Raw genomic sequence first — 24,531 nt, 5'->3', positions numbered from 1 at the left:
TCCTCTACCATTAGTAACTTGGAAAGATAATGATATAATTAGAAATATTTTAATCTGAGTTTTACAAATGATAGAAAACATAATTTGGTGACACAATTTTCAGCCATTACCTGTAATGAGTCTGAATTCTTTTCTGACCTATTTATTCCTATAATTATGTATCCTCACCTACTTTCAAATGCACATAATAATTTCAGCAAGGTTTAAGAAGGAATGAGATATTCCTGGGTTACTACCAGTGAGAGACTCAAGGCCCAGGCAAAGCCAGCTCTTCAAATTTGTTATACTTATTGCCAGAAAACTAGCATTCATTCTTTCAGGATCACTGAAATGCAGAAGCCTCAGGGATTTTACTTATCAAAAGGAAACAGTGCAGTATTGGGGTTTAGAGAGCAAGGTCTGCAGTCTCAATTGTCAGCTCCCATTTATTAGCTGTATGATCTCAGTTTCCTCATCAGTAAAATCAGGATAGCAATAGTTCCTGTCTTACAGGCCTGCTGTATTCCATGAGACAATGCTTATAAAATACTTAGCACAGTGCCAAGATAAGTAAACACTCAATAAATGTTAGCTATTATTCTATATATTGTGAGTAAAGTCAATGGGGAAAGCACAGATCTCAAAAGAGGTCAGAACTGGTTTAGAATTTGGCAGTGTAAAATAGACAAGATACGTTGTTTTGAAGCTTAGAATGAATGTATTGACCCAAAGGCCACCTTTGTTTAATAAATCTATGCACTAAAGTTCAGAACAGTTTATACCACCTGGCATTTCCATTGATTAGAGGGAATTTGTTTAAGGTACTCCCCTCCTTTTTGGATCAATGATTGTATAACATCATGGTATATAATGTGTAAAGCTCACTTTCTTGAAACTTAGGTAGATTATGGATTCAGGGCAGGTTTGTCAATTTGTTGTTCTTTTTAAATTACCATTAACTGGCTACTTAATTATGCTCACTTTGTATTTTCTTGAAAGCACTAAAAAAAATCACTTCTAGTCTGATCCAAGCAACCATATGTCCATAGTATGAGTAAAGCACACCCACAGCTGATGTTTGAGCTAATGAAATGAGAAATGTATTACATATCAGCTTTGAATAGTTCGTTTATGCTGTTAGAGTGAAAAAGTAGTAGTTTCCATCTGTACTTCAGAAATTAAACATTTGCTTCTGAAAGATTTTGTTTTAATTGGAGCTAATATTAGTTTATTAGCAAAAGAACTTTAGAGGAGTTAAAATGTAATCATGTAGCAATAATGAAAAGACTGTGTTGTATTTTTCTTGAAATATCCCAGATCTTTCTCACATTATCTTACATGGCAGTGAAAACTAGACCTTTACATGATTTTATGTTTGTCTTTTTTAGCCAGGATCTGCACAGGAAGATGATGGTAGCAGTTTCACTATTATAGAGATTGTAGTAACAGATTGAAAGTTTTGATAGGGAGTATTCAGGTACTATTGCAGCACATTTGTTTGGTAGATGGGAAAAACTCTTTAGTGGGTGTTCTTGGAGGATGAATTTGAAGTATTATGGAAGCCTCAGATAGAATTTTTCAGTGGGCAGTTGGATACAGAGTTCTAGAATTCAGGAAAAATATCTAGATTAGAGATGCACTTTGGGATTCACATCCATATAAATGGGAACTGTGGTTTGGGACCTTTTTTCTTAGGCCAAGTAGTGTGAGTTAGCTTTCTCATTGTCTTTGATATCCCATTCACTGAATGTGAAACAGTAGTGTGATGGAATCTCACTATAGAATATTATTCTGCAAGGGTGCCTGGGTGGCGCAGTTGGTTAAGCTATTGACTACTTGATTTCAGCTCATGTCGTGTCTTAGGGTCATGAGATCGAGCCCACACACAGTGTGCTGAAGTGTCTCTCCCTTTCTTCCTTCACCCCTCCCCCCCACTTTCACTCTAAAAAACAAATAACTCTTAAAAAAAATAATTATCCAAAAGAAGTTTCTGTGATGATAGAGATGTTCTAGATCTTCACTCTCAAAGCAGTAGTCACATGGGCAGAGGCTTCCTCAATATAATATAGTAGAGTAGGTAAAAGTGTAGATTCTACATACCAGGAGTATGCGTGCGAATCTCTATCCTGCTATATATTAGCACAATTACCAGGGACAAGATTCTTGACTTTTCTTTGTCTTAACCATTCAACAAAGTTTTAACAGGTTAATAAAGGGGTTGTTTTAGGCTTTAAATCACAGCTGACATTTAGAAAATTACCTTGAATATAGTGAAGAGTTAATGATTACTATTGTTAACCTTAAAAGTAAACTTAGAAAAATCATTGAGAGTGTCTTGAAATCCTATAAAAAGAAAAAAAAAAAGGCAGTCCTTGGATTGACCTTCTTGATAGATGCATCCTTAGACTCATTCAATGTTGTGTTATTTTAGAAACATTTTGCATGTAAAATTATCTATTTCTTTATTTTTTGTTTTTTAAATTTTGCCAGCTTTAGAAATAAATAAAAATTTATATGTTACTTTATGTATATATATATATATATATATATATATATATATACACATATATATAATTATATATGTTAGAGAGTACAGCACAATGTTTTGATATACATATAATTGTGGAAAGATTACCACAATCAAGATAAATAACATATTGTCACCTCACATGGCTACCTTTTTCTTTTCTTTTCTTTTTGGTAGTGAGAACACAAAAGATCTACTTTCAGCAAATTTCAATTTCTAATACTACTATACATTGTCGTAATATTAACTCTAGTTATTATACCATACACTGGAACTTATTCATCCTGCATAACTGAAACTTGTACCCTTTGGTCAACATCTCTTCATTTCCCCTACTTCCCAGCCATTGACAACTACCATTCTACTCTTTGCTTCTGTGGATTCAACTTAAATTCTATATATGAGGGGCACCTGGGTGGCTCAGTGGGTTAAGCTGCTGCCTTCGGCTCAGGTCATGATCCCAGGTCCTGGGGTCGAGCCCCACATCGGGCTTTCTGCTCAGCAGGGAGCCTGCTTCCTCCTCTCTCTCTGCCTGCCTCTCTGCCTACTTGTGATTTCTCTCTGTCAAATAAATAAATAAAATCTTTAAAAAAAAAAATTCTACATATGAGTGTGATCATGCTGTATTTATATGCATACTATTTTCCATAGTGGCTATATCAATGGGCATTTTTCTAACAATGTGAAAGAGTTTCCTTTTCTCTTCATCCTCACCAACACTGGTTATCTTCTGTCTTTTTTACATTAAACATACTAACAAATATGAGGTGTATGATTTGTATTTTCCTGATACTTAATGATGTTGAGCACATTTTCATATGCCTGTCAGTTATCTGAATGTTTTCCCTGGAAAAAAATGTTATTCAGCTTGGGTTAATTTTTTACAATTGGGTTGTATAAATTTTTTATATACTTTGGATATAAACACTTTATCAGATGTATGGTCTGCAAATATTTTCTCCCATACCACAGGTTCTTTCCACCTTGCTGATTGTTTTCTGTCTGTGTAGTTTTGTTTTGTTTTGTTTTAGTTTAATGCAATCTCACATGTCTATTTTCACTTTTGTTACCCATGTTTTAGTGTTATATCCAAAACCACTGCCAAGACCAATGTCAGGGAGTTGTTTCCCTGTTTTCTTCTAATAATTTTATGTTTTCAGGTCTTAAAATTTTTAATTCATGTTGATTTTTGTGTATGGTGTGAGATAGGGTCCAATTCCATCTTTTTGCTTTTGGACATCCAGTTATCCCAGCACCATTTGTTGATGAGAGTACCTCTGCCTCATTGAGTGTTTTTGACACCTTTGTCAAAGATCAGTTAACTGGAGATGCATAGGTTTCTGGGTCTCTGTTCCATTCCATTGGTCTATATGTTTGTTTTTATGCCAGTATCATACTGTTTTTGTTTGTTTGTTTTATTACTGAGGTAAATTTGGTATATATTAGTTTCAGATATACAACATAATAATTTAATATTTGTATACACTAAAAAGTCTAGTTACCATTAATCATAATACAATTGACCTTCACCCTTTTCACCCACCCATCAATCACCTTCCAATCACCTTCCCATCTGACAACCAGCAATCCGTTCTCTGTATCTATGGGTTTTGTTTTGCTTTGTTCATTCATGTGTTTTGTTTTCCATACATAAGTGAAATCATAAAGTATTTGTCTTTCTCTTACTCATTCACTTAGCATAATACTCTCCAGCCCTGTCTATGTTGTTGGGAATGACAATGTTTCATTCTTTTTTATGTCTGAGTAATATTTCATTTTCACATTTCACATTTTCTTTAGCCATCATCTATCAGTGGACAATTAAGTTGCTTTCATATCTTAGCTATTGTAAATAATATTGCAATGAACATAAAGGTGCATATATCTTTTCAAATTAGTGTTCTCATTTTCTTTAGGTAAATGCCCATTTTTAAATATAGTGGGTTTTTTTTGGGTGTTGAGTTGCATGAGCTTTTCATATTGTTTGGATATGAATACCTTATCAGATATATCATTTGCAAATATTTTCTCTAATTTAGTAGATTCCTTTTTCATTTTGTTGATTCCTTTAGCTATGCAGAAGCTTTGTAGTTTTACATAGTCCTACTTGTTTATTTTTTCTTTTGTTGGTTTTGCTTTTCGAGTCAGATTCAAAAATTCAATGCCAAACCCATTTTCAAGGAGCTCACGGTCTATGTTTTCTATCTTTCTTTCTTTCTTTTTGGTAAATATTAAATATTTAGTATGTAAATATTAGATAACACACTACTGCACAAGCACTGGGTCAAATAAATTGAAAGGCAAATGAAAATATTACTCAAACAAAAGAAAAAGAAAACACAGTACTCTAAAACCTATGTGATACAGTAAAAGTGGATATTAGAGTGAAATTTATGCCATAAATGCTTAAGAAAAAAAAGTTCAAATAACATTACACCACAAGTAACTAGAAAAAGAAGAAAAATTAGGTGAAATTTAGTAGAGGATAAAAAGAACTGAGAAAAGTCAGAAACAAATAGAAACCAGGATAAAGAATAGCATAACATTGAGAGTAATGACCAGTTTTTCCAAAAATATAAACAACATTTGCAATGCTTTAACTACATTAACCAAGAAAAAAAAAATAGAGGGAAAACTCAAAAACCAAAATGAGAGTTGGAAGAGAAAGCAATACAATAGAAAACCACAGAAATATATAGTGTGAAAACAATTACTATAAACAATTATATACTAACAAATCAGGTCAACTTAGAAAAAAAAGGGAAAAAGATAATTCCTCAAATTGTACATTACTAATATTGAATCCTGAAACCTGAATCTAAGAAATAGGAAATCTTCTTGGATGAATAACAAGAATAAAAGTTGAATTTGGAATAAAAAATTCTCCCAGGATAGAAAACTCCAAGACCACATCATTTCATTGGTGAATTCTACCAATATTTAAATAATTAGGGGCGCCTGGGTGGCTCAGTGGATTAAGTGGATTAAGCCTCCACCTTCGGCTTGGGTCATGATCCCTGCATTAGGCTCTCTGCTCAGTGGGGCACCTGCTTCCCTCTCTCTCTGCCTGCCTCTCTGCCTACTTGTGATCTCTGTCTGTCAAATAAATAAATAAATAAAATCTTTAAAGAAATAATTAATGACCATCTTCATCAAAATCTTGCAGTAGTGGAATAGAGGGAACACATTTAAGGGAATAATAAAATAATTAATGACCATCTTCATCAAAATCTTGCAGTAGTGGAATAGAGGGAACACTATGAGGTCAGTGCTACCTGGTTACCAAAGCAGTATATAAACAATGCAAGAACAAAAAGGTCTAGTTAGTCCAATGTAAGTATTGCTACTCTTTCTTGTTTCTTTTTTTTTTTTTGACATCCATTTTCATGATAAATGTTGCTCCACTCCTTCACTTTCAATCCGCAGATTTCTTTTAGTCCAAAATGAGTCTCTGATAAGCAGCATATAGATGTGCCTTGTTTTTGTTTTTGTTTAAGGAGATAGAAGTTTATTGAATACATGGCAAGGGAGTGGCAGGCAGGACAGCAGAAGAAAGGCTGTTTGCTGGGTCTTGGATTTTTAATCCATTCTGACACTCCATGTCTTTTGATTGGAGCATTTAGTCCATTTACATACAAAATGTAAAATGTAAAAAATAAAATAAAATAAAATGTAAAAAAAATTACATACAAAATTTGTCATTTACATACATAGTTATTGATAGATATGTGCTTATCCCATTTATCTACTTGTTTTGTCAATGTTTCTGGAGATTTTCTCTGTTCCTTTCTTCTCTTTGTCACTTTTGGTCTCTTCTTTGCACTCAGAGTCCCTTTAATTTTTCTTCCAGGGCTGTTTTAGTGGTCTGAACTCCTTCAGTTTTTGTTTGTCTGGGATAGTCTTGATCTCTCCTGTTCTGAATGATTGCCTTGCTGGATAGGGTATTTTTGGCTGCAGATTTTTCGCATTTAGCACTTTGAATATATCATGCCACTCTCTTCTAGCTTGCCAAGTTTCTGTTGAGAAATCTCCAGCTACCTTTATGGGTCTTTCCTTGTAATTTAAGGACTTCTTTTGTCTTGCTGCTTTTAAGATTTTTTTTTTCTTTATCACTGTATTTTGCAAATTTCATCACAATATATTTTGGTGTTAGTCTAGTTTTGTTGATTTTGATGGGAGTTCTCTATGCCTCCTGGATTTGGATGTCTCTTTCCTTTCCCAGATTAAGGAGTTATAAATTCAGCTATAATTTCCTCAAATAAACTTTTTGCCCCTGTTACTTTCTCTTCTTCTGGGACTCCTATAATGTGAATGTTATTATGTTTGATGGAGTCACAGAGTTCCCTAAGTCTATTCTCATGTTACATAATTCTTCTTTCTCTCTTTATCTCAGATTCATTATTTTTCGTGATTTCTTTTCTATGTCACTAATTCATTCCTCTGCTTTTTCCAGCCTGCTGTTCTTTGCATCCAGCCTGTTTCCAATCTTGTTTATTGCATTCTTCTTCTCTGATTCTTTTTTTTTTTAACTTTTCAAATCTCTGTTGTAAGCATCTTACTGATGTCTTCTATTCTTTCCTTAAGCCCAGTGATTATCCTTTCTCAAGCCCAGTGAGCATCCTTACATCCTTAAGACCTTGAATTCTCCATCAGGCTTCTTACTTCTATCTGTTTCATTTAGATATCCAGTCTTATCTTGTTCCTTCATTTGGGATAAATTCCTCCATCTTAGCATTTTGTCTAAGAACCTGCCTTCTTCTGTTAGAAAAGCCAGTTATGTCTCCTACTAGTAATAGCCTTCTGAAGAAGTGGTTTTGTAGCGCCCATGGCCTGGAGCTTTGGGGGAGTGTCTTGGTGTGTTCTGGGTAAGCTCAGCTATTGTATTTTGTTTGCACTATGCTTCAGGCCTATCATCTGCAGAGGCTCTACTTGCCTACTCTGGGCAGTGTTTGGTCTCTGGCCTAAATGTAGTAAGTTTTAACTGGTTGTGCTCTGGTCTGTTTGTGAAATAATACCTGATACCAACTCCATCAGAACTGAGACCCTGCAGAATTCTGTTTGGGAGACATGGTGTGGGCAGGGAGTTGTGCTGGTCTTCTGAGAGAGGGCCCACTGCCTTGAGACTGAGGTAAGCTTGACTGAGAAAGAGCAGTCCCAAGTCAGACAGCCAGTGCTGGCGCTGCTCTGCCTCCTGTTGGTAGCTCTGTGTTAATGCTGAGAGGTGGGGGAGGGAAATGGCACTGGCCAACACCCCTGTTTCCAGAAAGGCATCTCTGTGAATGCTCCCACTCCCAGACACTCTTGAGTGAATAATCTCCCCACTGTGTGCTCCAAGCATTCTTCAAATCACTGTTTCCTCACTGCCTGCCCTGGGATTGTTTGCCTGCCTTCTCTCCAGGATTAGGGGAGTGCTCTCAGGTCTCTATCCCAGCCAAGCCTGCTGACCATTAAAACTCCAGACTTTAAGCCCTGGTGACTACAAAAACCTAAGAAATTCAGCCCTTCTGGTTTTCCAAGCCAATGGCTTTGGGGAAACACTCTCCTTGTGTGTTTCCCTGTGTTCCTCTCTCTTTCACCCTTCTCCATGGGACCAGGACTCCCTCCCCTCTGCAGCAGCCATAATCCATTTTTCCCCTGAACCATGTCTCCATACTTCTACTTCTACCTTCTTCAATGTGGTCTCTTCTCTCCCTTTAGTTGTGGAATTTTTTTTCCATCAGTCTTCAGGCAAATTTTTGGGTTATTTATGATGATTTGATAGTTATCTCGTTGTGTTTGTGGGACAAGATAAGCCTAGGGTCCGCCTACTCTACCTCCATTTTAGGGAATTCTGATGACTTCTGTTCTGCTTATGTTTTCTTTGGGAGTTTTATGGTTTCAGGTCTTACATTCAAATCTTGAATCCATTTTGAATAAACTTTGTGTATGGTGTAAGAGAGTGGTCTAGTTCCATTTTTTTTGCATATAGCTGTCCAGTTTTCCCAGCACCATTTATTAAAAAAATTGTCATCTTCCCATTTTGTATTCTTGGCTTCTTTGTTGTAAATTAATTGGCCATGTATGTGTGAGTTTATTTCTGGGCTCTCTGTTCTGTTCCATTGATCTGTGTGTCTGTTTTATGCCAATACCATACTGTTTTGATTGTTAGGTCCCCCAATAATGGGTCTGTGATTAAAGGAGCAAGACTGATATAAAGCGAAGGTCAAGCAAAGCTTTATTCCACACCAAGCATCAAGAATCAGACCAAATGTTCGGGGCCGCGCTTCTTACAGAGAGGGCGACCTCTCTCTACTGCACAGACTATCTTTTCTTTTTTTTTTTTTTTTTAATTTATTTTTACTTATTTGTCAGAGAGAGAGAGAGAGCGAGCACAGGCAGACAGAGTCGCAGGCAGAGGCAGAGGGAGAAGCAGGCTCCCCACTGAGCATGGAGCCCGATGTGGGACTTGATCCCTGGAGACCAGGATCATGACCTGAGCCAAAGGCAGCTGCTTAACCAACTGAGCCACCCAGGCTTCCCCACAGACTAGCTTTTAAGGGCAAAGGCCATGTGGTTGGGCCTGGCCATACACAGGTGGCCAATGAAATTGTAACACACAGAGAAAGCTGCACAGTCATGTTAGGTCACACATAAGTGACCAATTGAATTACAATTTACCCTAGTAGATATTTGAACCAGCCTATCACCTTGGTCAGAATTGGTGCCCAAAAGGTACCCAAAGGGCGGGGCCCATACTCCTTGGTAACTAGGGAGACAATATGCGCCCCTCCACTGATCGGATGTCTCCACCTGGCCTGACCCACCCTTGTATTTGGGCTTTGTTACCTGGGACTGGTTTCCGGGACTTGTTTTTAAGTAAGTCCCCTGGGGGAAAGGGGTCAGGGACAGTTTAAGTTTTAAACAACAAAATTATTATTTAATCAGATGGAAGCACTCTGGCTAAATAGGTCCTTACATTGATGATTATAACTGTGTAGTTATAATCAAACTATGTAGTTTGAAGTCATGGACTATGAAACCCTCAGCTTTATTCTTTTTTTCCCAAGATCATTTGGCCATTAAGGGTATTTTGTGGTTCCCAATTTTAGAATTTTTTGTTCTAGTTCATGAAAAATGTCACTGAAATTTTGATAGGAATTTCATTGTATCTATGGATTGCTTTGGGAAATATAGGCATTTAAAAATACTAATTTTTATAATTCATGAGTTTGGATTATATTTCCATTTATTTGTGTCATCTTAAATTTCTTTCATTGGTGTCTTGTAGTTTTCAGCATACAAGTCTTTCATATCCCTGGTTAAATTTATTCCTAGGTATTTTATTCTTTGTAGTGCAATTATAAATGGGATTGTTTTCTGAATTTTTCTTTCTGATAGTTCATTATTAATGTGTAGAAATGCAACAGATTTTTGTGTATTGGCTTTGTATCCTTGATTTTGTGTCCTACAATGTGACAGAATTCATTTATTTGTTTTAACAGTTTTTGGTAGAGATTAGGATTTTCTATGTATGGCATCATGCCATCTACAAAGGGTGACAGTTTACTTCTTCCTTACTATTTTGGATGCCTTTTTATTTCTTATCTGATTATTGTGCTAGGATTTTGATAATATGTTTAGTAAAAGTGCTGAAAGTAGGCATCCAAGTCTTTTTATTGATCTTCAGCTTTTCGTCATTGAGTATGATGTATGATGTTTTCATCATTGAGTATAAGGTTTTCATACCTGGCCTTTATTATGTTGATATATGTTCTGTCTATACCCATTTTGTGGAAGGTTTTATGATAAATAAATGATGAGTTTTTTCAAATTGTTTTTGTGTATCAGTGGAGATGATAATGATTTTTATTAATGTGATGTGTCCCATAGATTTTGGATTTATTTTCTATTTCATAAACTCAATGTATTGTGTTAAATTTCCCTTTGATTTCTTCATTAATTCATTAGTTGTTTTTTTTAACATGTTGGTTAATATCTACATATTTGTGATTTTTCCAGTTTTCCTCTTATAATTGATTTCTAGTTTCATATCATGATGTCAGAAAAGATGATTGACATGATTTCATTCTTCTTACGTTTTCTTTTTGATTAACATATAATGTATTATTTGCCCCAGGGGTACAGGTCTATGAATCATCATGTTTACACATTTCATAGCACTCACCACAGCACATAACCTCCCCAATGTCCATTACCCAGCCAGCCTATACCTACCCCCGCACCCCCCAGCAACCCTCAGTTTGTTTCATGAGATTAAGAGTCTCTTATGGTTTGTCTCTCCTGATCCCATCTTGTTTTGTTTTGTTTTATTTCCCTTCCTACCCCCCATGACCCCCTGCCCTACTTCTCAAATTCCTCATATCAGAAAGATCATATAATAATTGTCTTTCTCTGATTGACTTATTTCGCTTAGCTTAATACCCTTCAGTTCCATCCATGTCATTGCAAATTGCAAGATTTAGTTTCTTTGGATAACTGCATAGTATTCCGTTATATATACATAATCTTTCACATCTTCTTTATCCATTCATCTCTTGATGGATATCTAGGTTCTTTCCATAGTTTGGCTATTGTGGACATTGCCCCTTCCGATCACTACATTTGTATCTTTATGGCAAATACCAAGTAGTGGGATTCTGGGTAATAAGGTAGCTCTATCTTCAACATTATGAGGAACCTCCATACTGTTTTACAGAGTGGCTCTACCTGCATGCATTCCCACCAATAGTGTAGGAGGGTTTCCCTTTCTCTGTATCCTCACCAACATCTGTTGTTTCTTGACTTGTTATTTTAGCCATTCTGACTGGTGTGAGGTGTTATCTCATTGTGGTTTTGATTTGTATTTCTCTGATGCTGAGTGATGTGGTACACTTTGTCCTGTGTCTTTTGGCCACTTGGATGTTTTCTTTGCAGAAATGTCTGTTCATGGCTTCTGCCTATTTCTTGATTGGATTATTTATTCTTTTAGTGTTGAGCTTGATAAGTTCTTTATAGATTTTGGATACTAGCCCTTTATCTGAAAGGTGATTTAGAATATCTTCTCCCATTCTGTCAGTTGACTTTTGGTTTTATTAACTGTTTCCTTTGCTGTGCAAAAGATTTTGATCTTGATGAAGTCCCAATAGTTCATTTTTGCCCTTGCTTCCCTTGCCTTTGGTGATGTTTCTAGGAAGAAGTTGCTGCAGCTGAGGTGGAAGAGGTTGCTGCCTGTGTTCTCCTCAAGGATTTTGATGGATTTTTCTCTCACATTGAGGTCTTTGATCCATTTTGAGTCTATTTTTGTGTGTGGTGTACAGAAATGGTCCAGTTTCATTCTTCTGCATGTGGCTGTCCAATTTTCCCAACACCATTTGTTGAAGAGACTGTCTTTTTTCCATTCTACTTTCTCTCCTGCTTTGTCAAAGATTAATTGACCATAGAGTTGAGGGTCCATTTCTGGGCTCTCTCTTCTCTTCCATTGATCTATACGTCTGTTTTCATGCCAGTACCATACTATCTTGATTACAGCTTTGTAACAGAGCTTGACATCTAGAATTGTGCTGCCACCAACTTTGGCTTTCTTTTTCAACATTCCTCTGGCTATTCAGAGTCTTTCCTGGTTCCATATATATTTTAGGATTATTTGTTCCATTTCTTTGAAAAAAAAAAAAAAGATGGTATTTTGATAGGGATTGCATTAAACGTGTAGATCGCTTTAGGTAGCATAAACATTTTCACAATATTTGTTCTTCCAATCCATGAGCATGGAATATTTTTCCATTTCTTTGTGTCTTCCTCAATTTCTTTCATGAGTACTTTATAGTTTTCTGAGTACAGATTCTTTGCCTCTTTGGTTAGGTTTATTCCTAGGTGTCTTATGATTTTGGGTGCAATTGTGAATGGGATCGACTCCTCAATTTCTCTTTCTTCTGTCTTGCTATTGGCGTATAGAAATGGAGCTGATTTCTGAGTATTGATTTTATATCCTGACACTCTATTGAATTCCTACATGGGTTCTAGCAGTTTTGGAGTGCAGTCCTTTGGGTTTTCCACTGAAAGTATCATATCATCTGCCAAAAATAAGAGTTTGACTTTTTCTTTGCTGATTTGGATGCTTTTATTTCTTTTTGTTGTCTAATTGCTGAGGCTAGGACTTCTAGTACTATGTTGAATAGCAGTGGTAATAGTGGACATCCCTGCCATGTTCCTGACCTTAGGGGAAAAGCTCTCAGTTTGTCCCCATTGAGAATGATTTGCTGTGGGTTTTCATAGATGGCTTTTATGATATTGAGGTATGTACCTTCTAGGCTGATCTGTGAAGAGTTTTGATCAAGAAAGGATGCTATACTTTGTCAAATGCTTTTTCAGCATCTATTAAGAGTATTATAGTTCTTGTTCTTTCTTTTATTAATGTACTGTATCACATTGCTTGATTTTCAGATGTTGAATGAACCTTGCAGCCTAGGAATAAATTCCACTTGGTCATGGTGAATAATCCTTTTAATGTAGTGTTGGATCCTATTGGCTAATTTGGTGAGAATGTTTGCATCCTTGTTCATCAAGGGTATTGGTCTGTAATTCTCCTTTTTGATGGTGTCTTTGTCTGATTTTGGAATCAAGGTAATACTGGCCTCATAAAATGAGTTTGGAAGCTTTTCCTTTCTTTTCTATTTTTTTTTGGAACAGTTTCAAGAGAATAGCTATTAATTCTCCTTTAAATGTTTGGTAGAATTCCCCTGGGAAGCTGTCTGGCCCTGGGCTCTTGTTTTTTGGGAGAATGTTGTTGATTGCTTTAATCTCCTTACTGGTTATGGGTCTGCTCAGGTTTTCTATTCCTTCTGGTTCAGTTTTGCTAGTTTATATATCTCTGTGAATGAATCAATTTCTTCCAGATTGTCAAATTTGTTTGCCTATGGTTGCTCATAATATGTTCTTAAAATTGTTTGTACTTCTTTAGTGTTGGTTGTGATCTCTCCTCTTTCATTCATGATTTTATTTATTTGGGTCCTTTCTCTTTTCTTTTTGATAAGTCTGTCCAGGGGTTTATCAATCTTATTAATTCTTTCAAAGAACCAGCTCCTAGTTTCATTGATTTGTTCTACTGTTGTTTTGATTTCTGTTTCATTGATTTCTGCTCTGATCTTTATTATTTCTCTTCTCTTGCTGGGTTTAGGCTTTCTTTGCTTTTCTTTCTCCAGCTCTTTTAGGTGTAGGGTTAAGTTATATACTTGAGACCTTTCTTGTTTCTTGAGTTTCCTCTCAGGACCAACTTTGCTGTGTCCTAAAGCTTTTGAACAGTTGTATTTTCATTTTCATTTGTTTCCATGAATTTTTTAAACTCTTCTTTAATCTTCTGGTTGATGCATTTATTGTTTAGTAGGATGCTCTTTAGCCTCCCTGTATTTGATCTCTTTCCAACTTTCCTCTTGTGATTGAGTTCTAGTTTCAGAGTATTGTGGTCTGAAAATTTGCAGGGAATGATCCAAATCTTTTGGTACCAGTTAAGACCTGATTTGTGACCCAGGATGTGATCTATTCTGGAGAATGTTCCATGTGCACTGGAGATGAATGTGTATTTTGTTTTTTTGGGATAGAATGTTCTAAATATATCCGTGATGTCCATCTGGTCCAGTGTGTCATTTAAAGCCTTTATTTCCTTGTTGATCTTTTGCTTAGATGTTCTTTCCATTTCAGTAAGGGGGGGTGTTAAAGTCCCCTACTATTATTGTATTATTGTGATGTATTTCTTTGATTTTATTATTAATATACAATTTGTTTATATAATTGACTTATATATAAACTGTATATATATATAATATATATACATATTATATATAATTTATATAATTATATATAATTGACTTTATATAATTTATATATAATTGACTGCTCCCATATTAGGGGCATAGATATTTAAAATTTTTAGATGTTCTTGTTGGACAGACACTTTAAGTATGATATAGTGTAGTTCCTCATCTTTTATCATAGTCTTTGGCTTAAAATCTAATTTATCTGATATAAGGATTGCCACCCGAGTTTTCTTTTGATGTCCTTTAGCATGGTAAATGGTTTTCCACCCCCTCACTTGAAATCTGGATGTGTCTTTGGGTCTAAAATGAGTTTCTTATAGACAGCATATCAGTCGGTCTTTTTTTTTTTTTTTTTTTTTAATCCATTCTGATACCCCGTGTCTTTTGATTGGGGCATTTAGCCCATTTACTTTCAGGGTTACTGTTGAAAGATATTTAGTGCCATTGCATCACCTGTAAGGGGACTGTTATTGTATATTGTCTCTGTTCCTTTCTGGTCTACTACTTTTAGGCTCTCTGTTTGCTTAGAAGACTCCTTTCAATATTTCCTCTAGGGCTGGTTTGGTATTTGCAAATTCTTTTAGTTTTTGTTTGTCTTGGAAGCTTTTTATCTCTCTTTCTATTTTCAGTGACAGTCTAGCTGGATACAGTATTCTTGGCTGCATATTTTTCTTGTTAATGCTCTGAATATATCATGCCAGTCCTTTTTGGCTCCCAGGTCTCTGTGGATAAGTCTGCTGCCAGTCTAATATTTCTACCATTTCTTCCCGAGGTGCTTTCAGGATTTTCTCTTTGTCACTAAGACTTGCAAGTTTTACTCTTAGATGATGGGGTGTGGACTTATTTTTGTTGATTTTGAAGGGGGTTCTCAGTGCCTCCTGAATTTTGATGCTTGTGCCCTTTGCCAAATTAGGGAATTCTCTAGTATAATTTGCTCCAGTATGCCTTCTGCCCATCTCTCTCTTTTTTCTTCTTCTGGGATCTCAGTTATTCTAATATTGTTTCATCTTATGGTATCACTTATTTCTCAAATTGTCCCCTCATGGTCTAGTAGTTGTTTGTCTCTCTTTTGCTCAGCTTCTTTATTCTCCATCACTTAGTCTTCTAGATCACTAACTCTCTCTTCTGCCTCATTTATCCTAGTACTAAGAGCCTCCATTTTTGATTGCACCTCATTAATAGCTTTTTTGATTTCAGCTTGGTTAGATTTTAGTTCTTTTATTTCTCCAGAAAGGGCTTTTATTTCTCCAGACAGGGTTTCTCTATCTTCCATGCCTTTTTTGAGCCCAGGTAGCACCATGAGAGTTTTCATTCTGAACTCTAATTTTGAGATATTACTAATGTCCATATTGATTAGGTCTCTAGCCATCCGTACTGCCTCTTGTTCTTTTTTGTGCTAAGTTTTTCTACCTTGTCATTTTATCCAGATAAGAACAGATGAATGAGAGAACAAAATGCTAATAGGATAGCAATGACCCCAGAAAAATATACACTGAGCAAATCAGAAGAAGCCCAAAACCAAGAAGAGAAGGAAATGGGGGCGGGGGGGAAGAAAAGAAAAAAATATATATATTAGACTGGTGAATAGAACAGAGCCACCCACTCAATTTTGTTTGTATTTTGGTATGTTATAAGAAACTACTCACAAAATTTGAAAGAAAGAAAGAAAGAAAAAGATATATACACACACATACATAAGTGAGGGTAAACATGATGAAGGGATGGAATATGACTGTGAAGATGAAAATTAAAAAGGTTTCTAAAAAAGGAATTGATAAGATAAGAAATTGGTTGACAAAAGAAAAAAAGAGTAAAGAATGTGATCAGGCCGGAGACTAAAACAAAGCCATGTGCTAGATTTAGGGTATATTTTGATCTATTGGAATAAATTGTATCCCAAAATTTTAAAGAAAAAAAAACCAATATGTATAAAAAAAGGTTAAAAACAATGAAGGGATAAAATATAAGGATCAAATTTTTTAAAAGATTTTTAAAAAGGTATTGATAAGGCAAAATAGTTAAAAATGTTAAAATAGTAAAGAGGGAAAGTTTAAAAAATAAAATGAGAAAAAAACACAATTAAAAATATTTAACTTTGAAATACTAGAAGATCATGGGGGAAAAGCCATGAATTCTATGTGTTGCTTTCCCCTAGCTCTGGAATTCTGCAGTTCTCATTGATTGGTGAACTTGATCTTGGCTGGATGTTGTTGCTAATCTTCCAGGGGAAAGGCTCCTTGCCATGATTCTCAAATGTTTTTGCCTGAGGCAGAATTGCATTGCCCTTGCCAGAGGCCAGCTATGTAATCTGCTTGGTTTTGCTCTTGGGAACTTTTGTTCCCTGAATGCTTTCCATATAGCTTTGGAGGAGAATGAAAATGACGGCTTCCCATCTCCTTGGGAGGAGCAGAGAGCTTGGCACCCCACTCCACAGTGCACCCTCAGAGAAAGGCAGTCAATCTATCCCATCTCTCTGGTCTCCAGCCATACTCTGTGCTCACCTGGCCTATGACCCAGCATTTCTATCTCTTGAACATAGTCCATTTGGAGACTCCAAACCCAGCAGATTCCTGCCCTGTGTTCCCGTGCCACACCTCCTGGAGGAGAAAAAGGGGAGTCTCTCTGGATCTGCCACCTGTGGGGTCCCTGCTCAAAGAGCAGGGGCCCCATTGTGCCTTGGATCATGGTTTAAGGTAACCCCGAGCCGACAACCCACTTCTTGGCTCTGTCTCTGTAGCTGGCTTCCCCTCTCTGATACCTGGCAGCTCTGCCACACTCAGGCACCCCTAATCTTTTTGTATCCCTGTGGGTCCTGAGACCACACCATCCCTGCGAGGGCTCCACTCCCTGCTTAGCCTCTGGAATGACGTCCCTCAGTGGAGCAGACTTCCAAAAATTCCTGTTTTGTGCTCTACCACTCTCTCACTTGCCGGGAGCTGTCCCCTCCCCCCATGGTCTATCTTCCTGTCACCTCAGATTCACTTCTCTGCAAGTTCTATTTTCTGGAAAGTGGTCAATTTTCTCTCCCTAGAATTTCCACTCTTCTTCTCTTCTATCTCCTGTTGAGTTTATAGGTGTTCAGAATGGTTTGATAACTATCTAGCTGAACTCCTGATAATATTTTGGTCTCCTGCTCCTCCACCATCTTTTTCCTCTCCCCTAATTCTTCTTAATTTTATTGAAACTTATTTTGTTGCCTATCATGTGATCTATCATTCTATGTGCACACCAGAAAAATAAATATGTCCTACTACCGGATGGAATGTTCTGTATACATCTATTAGATCCACCTAGTCTAATGTGTTTTTTAAAGTTTTTGGTTTTTTTAAATAGATTTTTTGGTCTGGATGATTTGTCTGTTGATATAAGTGGGGCTATTAAAGTCCCTTACATTAATATATTGCTGTCAATGTTTCCTTTAAGTTTGTTTATATTTGCTTTATATTTTTAGATGTTCCTGTGTTGGTGCATAAATATTTACAAATGTTATATCCTCTTGTTGGATTGTCTTGTCTTTTTTTTTTAAGTTTTTATTTATTTATTTGACAGAGAGAAAGAGAAGTCACAAGTAGGCAGAGAAGCAAGCAGAGAAAGAGGAGGAAGCAGGCTCCCCACTGAGCAGAGAGCCTGAAATGGTGCTTGATCCAACGACCCTGAGATCATGACTTGAGCCAAAGGCAAAGGCTTAACCCACTGAGCCACCTCAGTACCCCTACTTCTTCATCTTTATGTAACTTCTATTTTTTTTTTTTTTTTGTCTTCTGTTACACTCCTTGTTTTGAAGTCTGTTTTGTCTGATAAAAGTACAGCTATATCAGCTTTCTTTTTGTTTCCATTTGCATGGAATACTTTTTCCATCTCTTCACTTTTACTGTTTCTCCTTTGGTTTGTATTTAGTGCCTTGTAGGTCACATACAGATGTATTGCTTTTTTATCCATTTAGCCACTGTCTGGGGAATTTACTTCATTACCATTTAAAGTAATTATTCACAACTCTGTACCTATTGCCATGTGGTTAATTGTTTTATGGCTGTTTTTTGTAGTTCCTCTCCATTCCTTTCTTCTCTTGTTCTCTTCCCTTGTGGTTTGATGACTTCCTTTTATGTTTTGTTTACATTCCTTAATCTTTATCTTTAATGTAGCTAATATAGGTTTCTGCTCTGAGGTTACCATAAGGTTCACATATTTTATTTTATTTTATTTTATTTTTTAAAGATTTTATTTATTTATTTGAGAGAGAGACAGTGAGAGAGAGCATGAGCTAGGAGAAGGTCAGAGGGAGAAGCAGACTCCCCATGGAGCTGGGAGTCTGATGTGGGACTCGATCCCCGGATTCCGGGATCATGACCTGAGCCGAAGGCAGTCGTCCAACCAACTGAGCCACCCAGGCATCCCAAGGTTCACATATTTTAAATTGATTGAAAGTTGAATGCATTTTAGGGTGCCTGGGTGGCTCAGTGGGTTAAGCCTCTGCCTTTGGCTCAGGTCATGATCTCAGGGTCCTGGGATCAAGTCCCGCATCAGGCTCTCTGCTCAGCAGGGAGCCTACTTCCTCCTCTCTCTCTCTCTGCCTACCTCTCTACCTACTTGTGATCTCTCTGTCAAATAAATAAATAAAATCTGTTTAAAAAAAAAAAAAGAATCTGTTTCTTGAAAAAAAAAAAAAAGAAAGTTGAATGCTTTTTAAAACCTCTGTATTTTTACCTCTCCCACAAAAACATTATGGTTTTGATGTTGCATTTTACATTTTTAAAATTTTGTAATCCCCTTACTGTGTGATTAATTTTACTGCTTTTGTCTCTTAACTTTCACATTAGCTTTATAAGTGGTTGATTTACTACCTTTACTATATATTTACCTTTACCAGTGAGATTTTTACTTTCATATGTTTTCTTGTAATTAGTTAGTGACCTGACTTTTCTTTTCTTTTCTCTCTTTTTCTTTTCTTTTTCTTTTTTTTCAAGAAGTCCCTTTAACATTTCTTAAAATGCTGGTTTGATGTTGGTGAATCCTTTAGCTTTTGCCCACCTGGAAAACTCTTTTATCTATCCATCAATTCTGAACGACAGCCTTGCTGGGTAGAATATTCTTGGTGAGAAGTTTTTTCCCTTTCAGCACTTTGAATATATATTTCCATGTCCTTCTGGACTGCAGTGTTTCTGCTGAAAACAAAACAAAACAAAACAACAACAACAACAACAACAAAAACAGTTGATAGTCATATGGGGATTCCTTGCATATAATAAGTTTTTTTTCTCTTGCTGTTTTTAAGATTCTTTCTTAATCTTTAACTTCTGACATTTTACTTATTATGTATCTTCTTGTTGATACCTTTGGATTTATCTTCTTCAGAATTCTTTGTGTTTCCTGGACCTAGATATCTCTTTCCTTCCCTAAGATTGTAAGTTTTTAGACATTATTTCTTCAAACTCATTTTCTTTCCTTTTCTCTCTCTTTTCTTTCTGGGACCTCTGTAATGCAAATATTATTCTGTTTGATATTGTCTCATAGGTCTCTTAAGGTCTTTTCATTTATTTATTTATTTATTTGTTTGTTTGTTTGTTTGTTTCTGCATTCTTTAGGTGAGTTCTACTGCCCCATCTTTCAGGTTAGTGATCTACTCTTGTCCTTCTTCTAGTCTACTGCTGAATTCTTCTGTTATATTCTTTCAGTAATTTTACTACATTTTTCAGGTCTCTGATCACTGTTTGATACATTCTTACATTTTCTATGTCTTTTGGAAGTTTTTACCATGTTCATTAATTCTTCTTTATCTTTATGAATTTGGTGAGCATCTTTATGATCATTACTTTGAACTCTTTATCAGATAGATAACTTATCTCTGTTCAATTAAGGTCTTTTTCTGAATTTCTTTTTGCTTATTTGTTTTGTTTTTGTTTTTGTTTTTGCTTTGTTTGTTTAGAACATATTCCTCAATTTCCCCACTTTCCTTTACCTTTGTGTTTGTTTCTAATATTATATGAAACACTGACTTTTCTTAGTATTTAAGGAGTAGCTTTGTGTAGGAGCTCAATGTTGCCCAGGCTTTGACTGTCTTTTGAACCTTTGTGATTGTCTAAGTAACCTGGCTTTGGTGGTGGTGGTAGTTTTGTTTTGGCTTATTTATTTTTGATAGATTACAATTATTGAGGATGTGACAAGACCTGCCAGTGTACCAAAGAGAGTGATCTCAGTCAGCGCCTACTTTCAGCTGCTTAGAAGCCAAGTCTTTAGGCAGCAGCATTTAATGTATGTAAATATATATAGTCCTTGGGATCACAGTTGTATACCCAGTGACTTCCAGGCTAGAGGATCTAGAGTGTCCCCTGGTTGATGGTTGTAATAACTGGTGTTGAGATGAGTGTATAAGCTCCTTTCTGGAGGTATCTATAAACTTTGGTGAGGCCAAAGAAGGATGCAAAGCCCATGGCTTTAGTGAGACCAGGAAAATATTCTGGGTACAGTGTATGTCTGCAGGGTTAGCAATATCTGAGAAGAGAGCCTGGGTGGGCACACTCTTGGCTTTAGTGAGGCTGTGTTTACCCACACCCACCTGGGCTAGCAAGTTAGAAGGAGAATATAAATATGGTATTATCATCACCTCCACCCCCAAAGAACATCCCAACCTGTTCCTGTGCCTCTGGCAAATGTTATAAGATTAGCAAATAAATCTCCTTCACTCATCTTTCAGCACCTCTCAAACTTCAGCCTTTGCGCTGTGTCCTGGGATAAGTGAATCTATGTGCTAGCCCTCAAAAGTAGTATCTGATATTCTGCAATTCCCTGGGTTCCCCAAATATAAGCACCACTGGTTTCTAGAGCAAGACATTTTGGGGGCTTCATCTCTCTGGTGCAGATCCTAAAGGTTAGGATGCCTGACGTGGAGCCTAAACTCATCACTCCTTAGGGATAAGCTCTGGAACCATGAAATTTCCTCCCTATTGTGTGTGTAGTATTTGGGGGAGAATGCCTTTCCTACCTGTCTTGATGTAGTCCTTTTATCCCTTGCTGTGGAAAGAGCTGTTTAGCTAGTTTTCAGTTCTTTTTCAGTGGGAATTACTCCACATATAGCTACAGAATTACTCCACATATAGCTATCATGGTGTGTCCATGATAGGAAATGAATTCAGAGTCTTCCTACACCACCATCTTGGAACCCCCTTTCTCCACTAATCTCTTTGATGTTAGGGAAAACATCTTAATGAAAGACAGTTTATGATGTTTCTGTTATATCTCTGAGATAGAGTTGTTACCTTTAAATTTCTTATATTTAGCAACTCAAATGCTTTCTTTCTTTAAATATCTTTATGTTTATAATTTCAGTTGTTAACACACCAATTCTTTTTGGTAATTTCTTGGGGCTTATATTGAATAGGATGAGAAATTATTATATGGTTCTAGCTTTAGTGGAAATGAAAGTGACATGAAGGAGAAAGATAATCTTTTAAAACATTTCTATAAAATATATATTTTATTGTCTTTGTTTCCCTTCACTTTTCAGAGATCCAAAATTGCCTGCCAAAATGTTTTGTTTCTTTACATGAAAAAAATTATTAAAATCCTATTAACCAACTATTTATTTAAAATATGTCTCATATTTTTATGAAACTCCAGAAATCAGAAAATACAAATGGGACAATCTTTTCTTTCTTATTAATTTTAACAGCAATACCTGAGTTTGTAACACAAGTGGATGTTGCCTTAGAAGCCTTAAATAAAAACTCTTTGGATGTATTTGATGATGATCAATTTGTGGACATCTCAAAGAAGATCTATGATACAATTCATGATATCAGATGTTCGGTCATGATGATTCGGGTAAGTTTGCTTTGCTTTCCATTGAATTATCACAATGCTCCTAACCATCTGGAATGCTTGGAATGATTGCAAGAAATATTTTATTTCTATTTCATAATGTCAATGCTGAAATCTATTAGAACTTTAGAAATTCATATGTATCCCTGAAGTGAAATCTACTGTCACAAACAACACTTTCACTTATGTATTTGGTTATAACTTATGCAAATGAGCACATTTAACTGCTGTGTGTGCAGAAATGATAGGATTCCTTGTGTGCAGAATTCACTGAAGTGTCACATAGCATGATCAGGAGCCAAAGGAAAATACATAAAGTAATTTGATTTCTTTTCTTGAATGGAAAGGAAAGCATCTTTCTCATCACTGTATTGAAATCAGTAAGAAAGTGTGTCTAAAATAGGGTGTTTCTACGGTCAAACCCTCTCATACTGGATTAGAGACTCACAGACTGACTGTTCTTTGAGAAATCACACTTGGAGCTAACAGGAACAACAAACACTTGAACTGCCCCAGTCTGTGAATTGTCTGTTTGGGGGAATATATGCAGCCTTCTTAAGGGTGAAAGTGAGACATTTATTGTGGGCATATTGCAAACACAGACCCCAGGGTTATTTCCTTTAACTCAAATATTAATGTGGGGTGTTTATTCAAATTTTATTTGAAAAACAGTGGAAGTTTTCCCCATGAAAAGATATGGGGATATTTTATCTTAGAATAGGTTCACCTGAAGGCAGATCTTGAGGTAAGGATTTGTGTTACCATTAGTCTATTTAGGGGGACTAGTAGTCTATTTAGGAAAAATTAAGACAGTAAAAGTGAGGCAGGGAAGGGAAGTAAACCAGTAAGATGTTATCATGCATCACTACTGGAAGCTAGGACTTAATCCGGCTGGGAAATCTAGGTGATACTATAGAATACACCTCATAATTACCTTACCTGAGGTGAACAAAACCCAATTTATCTACCTATTCATCCTTGATTAAAGACTACCCTGCCTCAGAGGTGTTACTAAAGTCTCCTGTGTGGGTCAGTCAAACTCTTGTAACCAAAAAAAGCAACCCTCAGGGAGAGTGGCAGGTGCTTGCAGTGAGAAAATTCAGTAGGAATGGTGGGTGTAATTTGTTAAGTATGAATAGAGTTTAATTTGAAAGTCTCTACATTTAACTGTTACTGAAACTATAAAGATGGAACTATAAGTTCTGAGGATATATGGTCAGAGTACCAATCATATCTGATGGGCTTAAATGTCATAGTTAATGTAAACAGAGCAGTACGTAAAAATGGAGTCATTTAGGGATCTTGTAAGGAAAAGTGCCAATGAAAGTTGAAGACACTGGCAGGGCCAATGGATGCTTATGAAAGAAATTCTAAAAGAAAAGTTAAAGGTGTCAATATATAGGATTTAGCATTTCAGAGCATGGCAAAACCTGAAAGAAAGCCAATAATACATGAAAGAGAAACTTCATGTATGTATTTGCAAACATCCAGGAAGTATTTGTTCATATGGGATTGAGTGCTGTGGCACTGTACGAGTATTATGTCTGAGCTGCAAAATATTTTTTCAAATATTTTCTTACTCTAAAAAGGATTTTAAACCTTACCCATGTGGACTAGTGGACTAGCATACTGGTAATAATCCAAAACTGAGAAGATAGGTAGAACCAGGAGAGAAACATCGAGTGAAGACACATGAATTTCAGGAAATAGACTTTCCAGAGTAAAACACCTGCATTCCCAGTATCCCTGGGTAGATATGTGATAAGATTAAACCAGTGAAATAGCATAGGTGAACCAGGGTAGAAAGTGCTTTTTTTTTTTTCCCCTGAAAAAGCTATCTATGGATGAAAAAAGTCTTGTAGTTTGCCCCATTTGTACATTTTATTATTTAAAAGTTTCCTTATTATCAAAATAGCTTACTTATAGCAAATCAAATTATCTTGCCATTATTTCTATATATCTCTCATATCCAGCAATCCTCTGTAGGGCAAGAGAACAATTTATTATAATTATTTAATAGCCTTAGAGGGCAGTAATATTTCCCTATAGTCATCTCTTCTTCAAGGTACATACTTTAATTTCTTTTAACTTTTCCTCATAGGAATAATTTAGTATTTTGTGTTCTTTACTAGTCCTTATTTAACTTTTCAACAAAATTCTCAAATAAAACTATCAAAAAGCATACTCTAATTAGGACCTGTCCAAAGTCAAATAAAGTGGAAAACTTGTTCTTTTGTTATTGCCAATAACACAGCCAACTGCTGTGAACTTATTTTTTTTCCCTCTTAAACAACAAGATTGTTGGATAGACAATGATTTCCTTTTATTTTTATTTTTACCCTGCTGTTGCTGTATATTCTCCATTTTTATTTGATAGGTTTGCTCTTGGCCATAAAGCCTTATCATATTAAACTTTATTAT

The 24,531-nt window shown here is 36.0% G+C and overlaps 1 protein-coding gene across 4 annotated transcripts in view; it reads left to right on the top strand.

Annotated features, from left to right (window-relative positions):
• Positions 1-24,531, top strand: part of CTNNA3 (catenin alpha 3) — a 1,776,580-nt gene that overhangs the window by 1,432,858 nt on the left and 319,191 nt on the right. For all 4 annotated transcript variants that reach the window (XM_047701796.1, XM_047701794.1, XM_047701795.1 and 1 more), the window contains exon 13: positions 21,962-22,113. In XM_047701796.1, the coding sequence (XP_047557752.1) occupies positions 21,962-22,113 (152 nt within the window). The remainder of the gene's footprint in view (positions 1-21,961; positions 22,114-24,531) is intronic.

Source organism: Lutra lutra, chromosome 14 (assembly GCF_902655055.1).
Source record: "Lutra lutra chromosome 14, mLutLut1.2, whole genome shotgun sequence".
Classification (NCBI taxonomy): Eukaryota; Metazoa; Chordata; class Mammalia; order Carnivora; family Mustelidae; genus Lutra; species Lutra lutra.
This window is presented reverse-complemented; position numbering and strand designations above follow the sequence as displayed.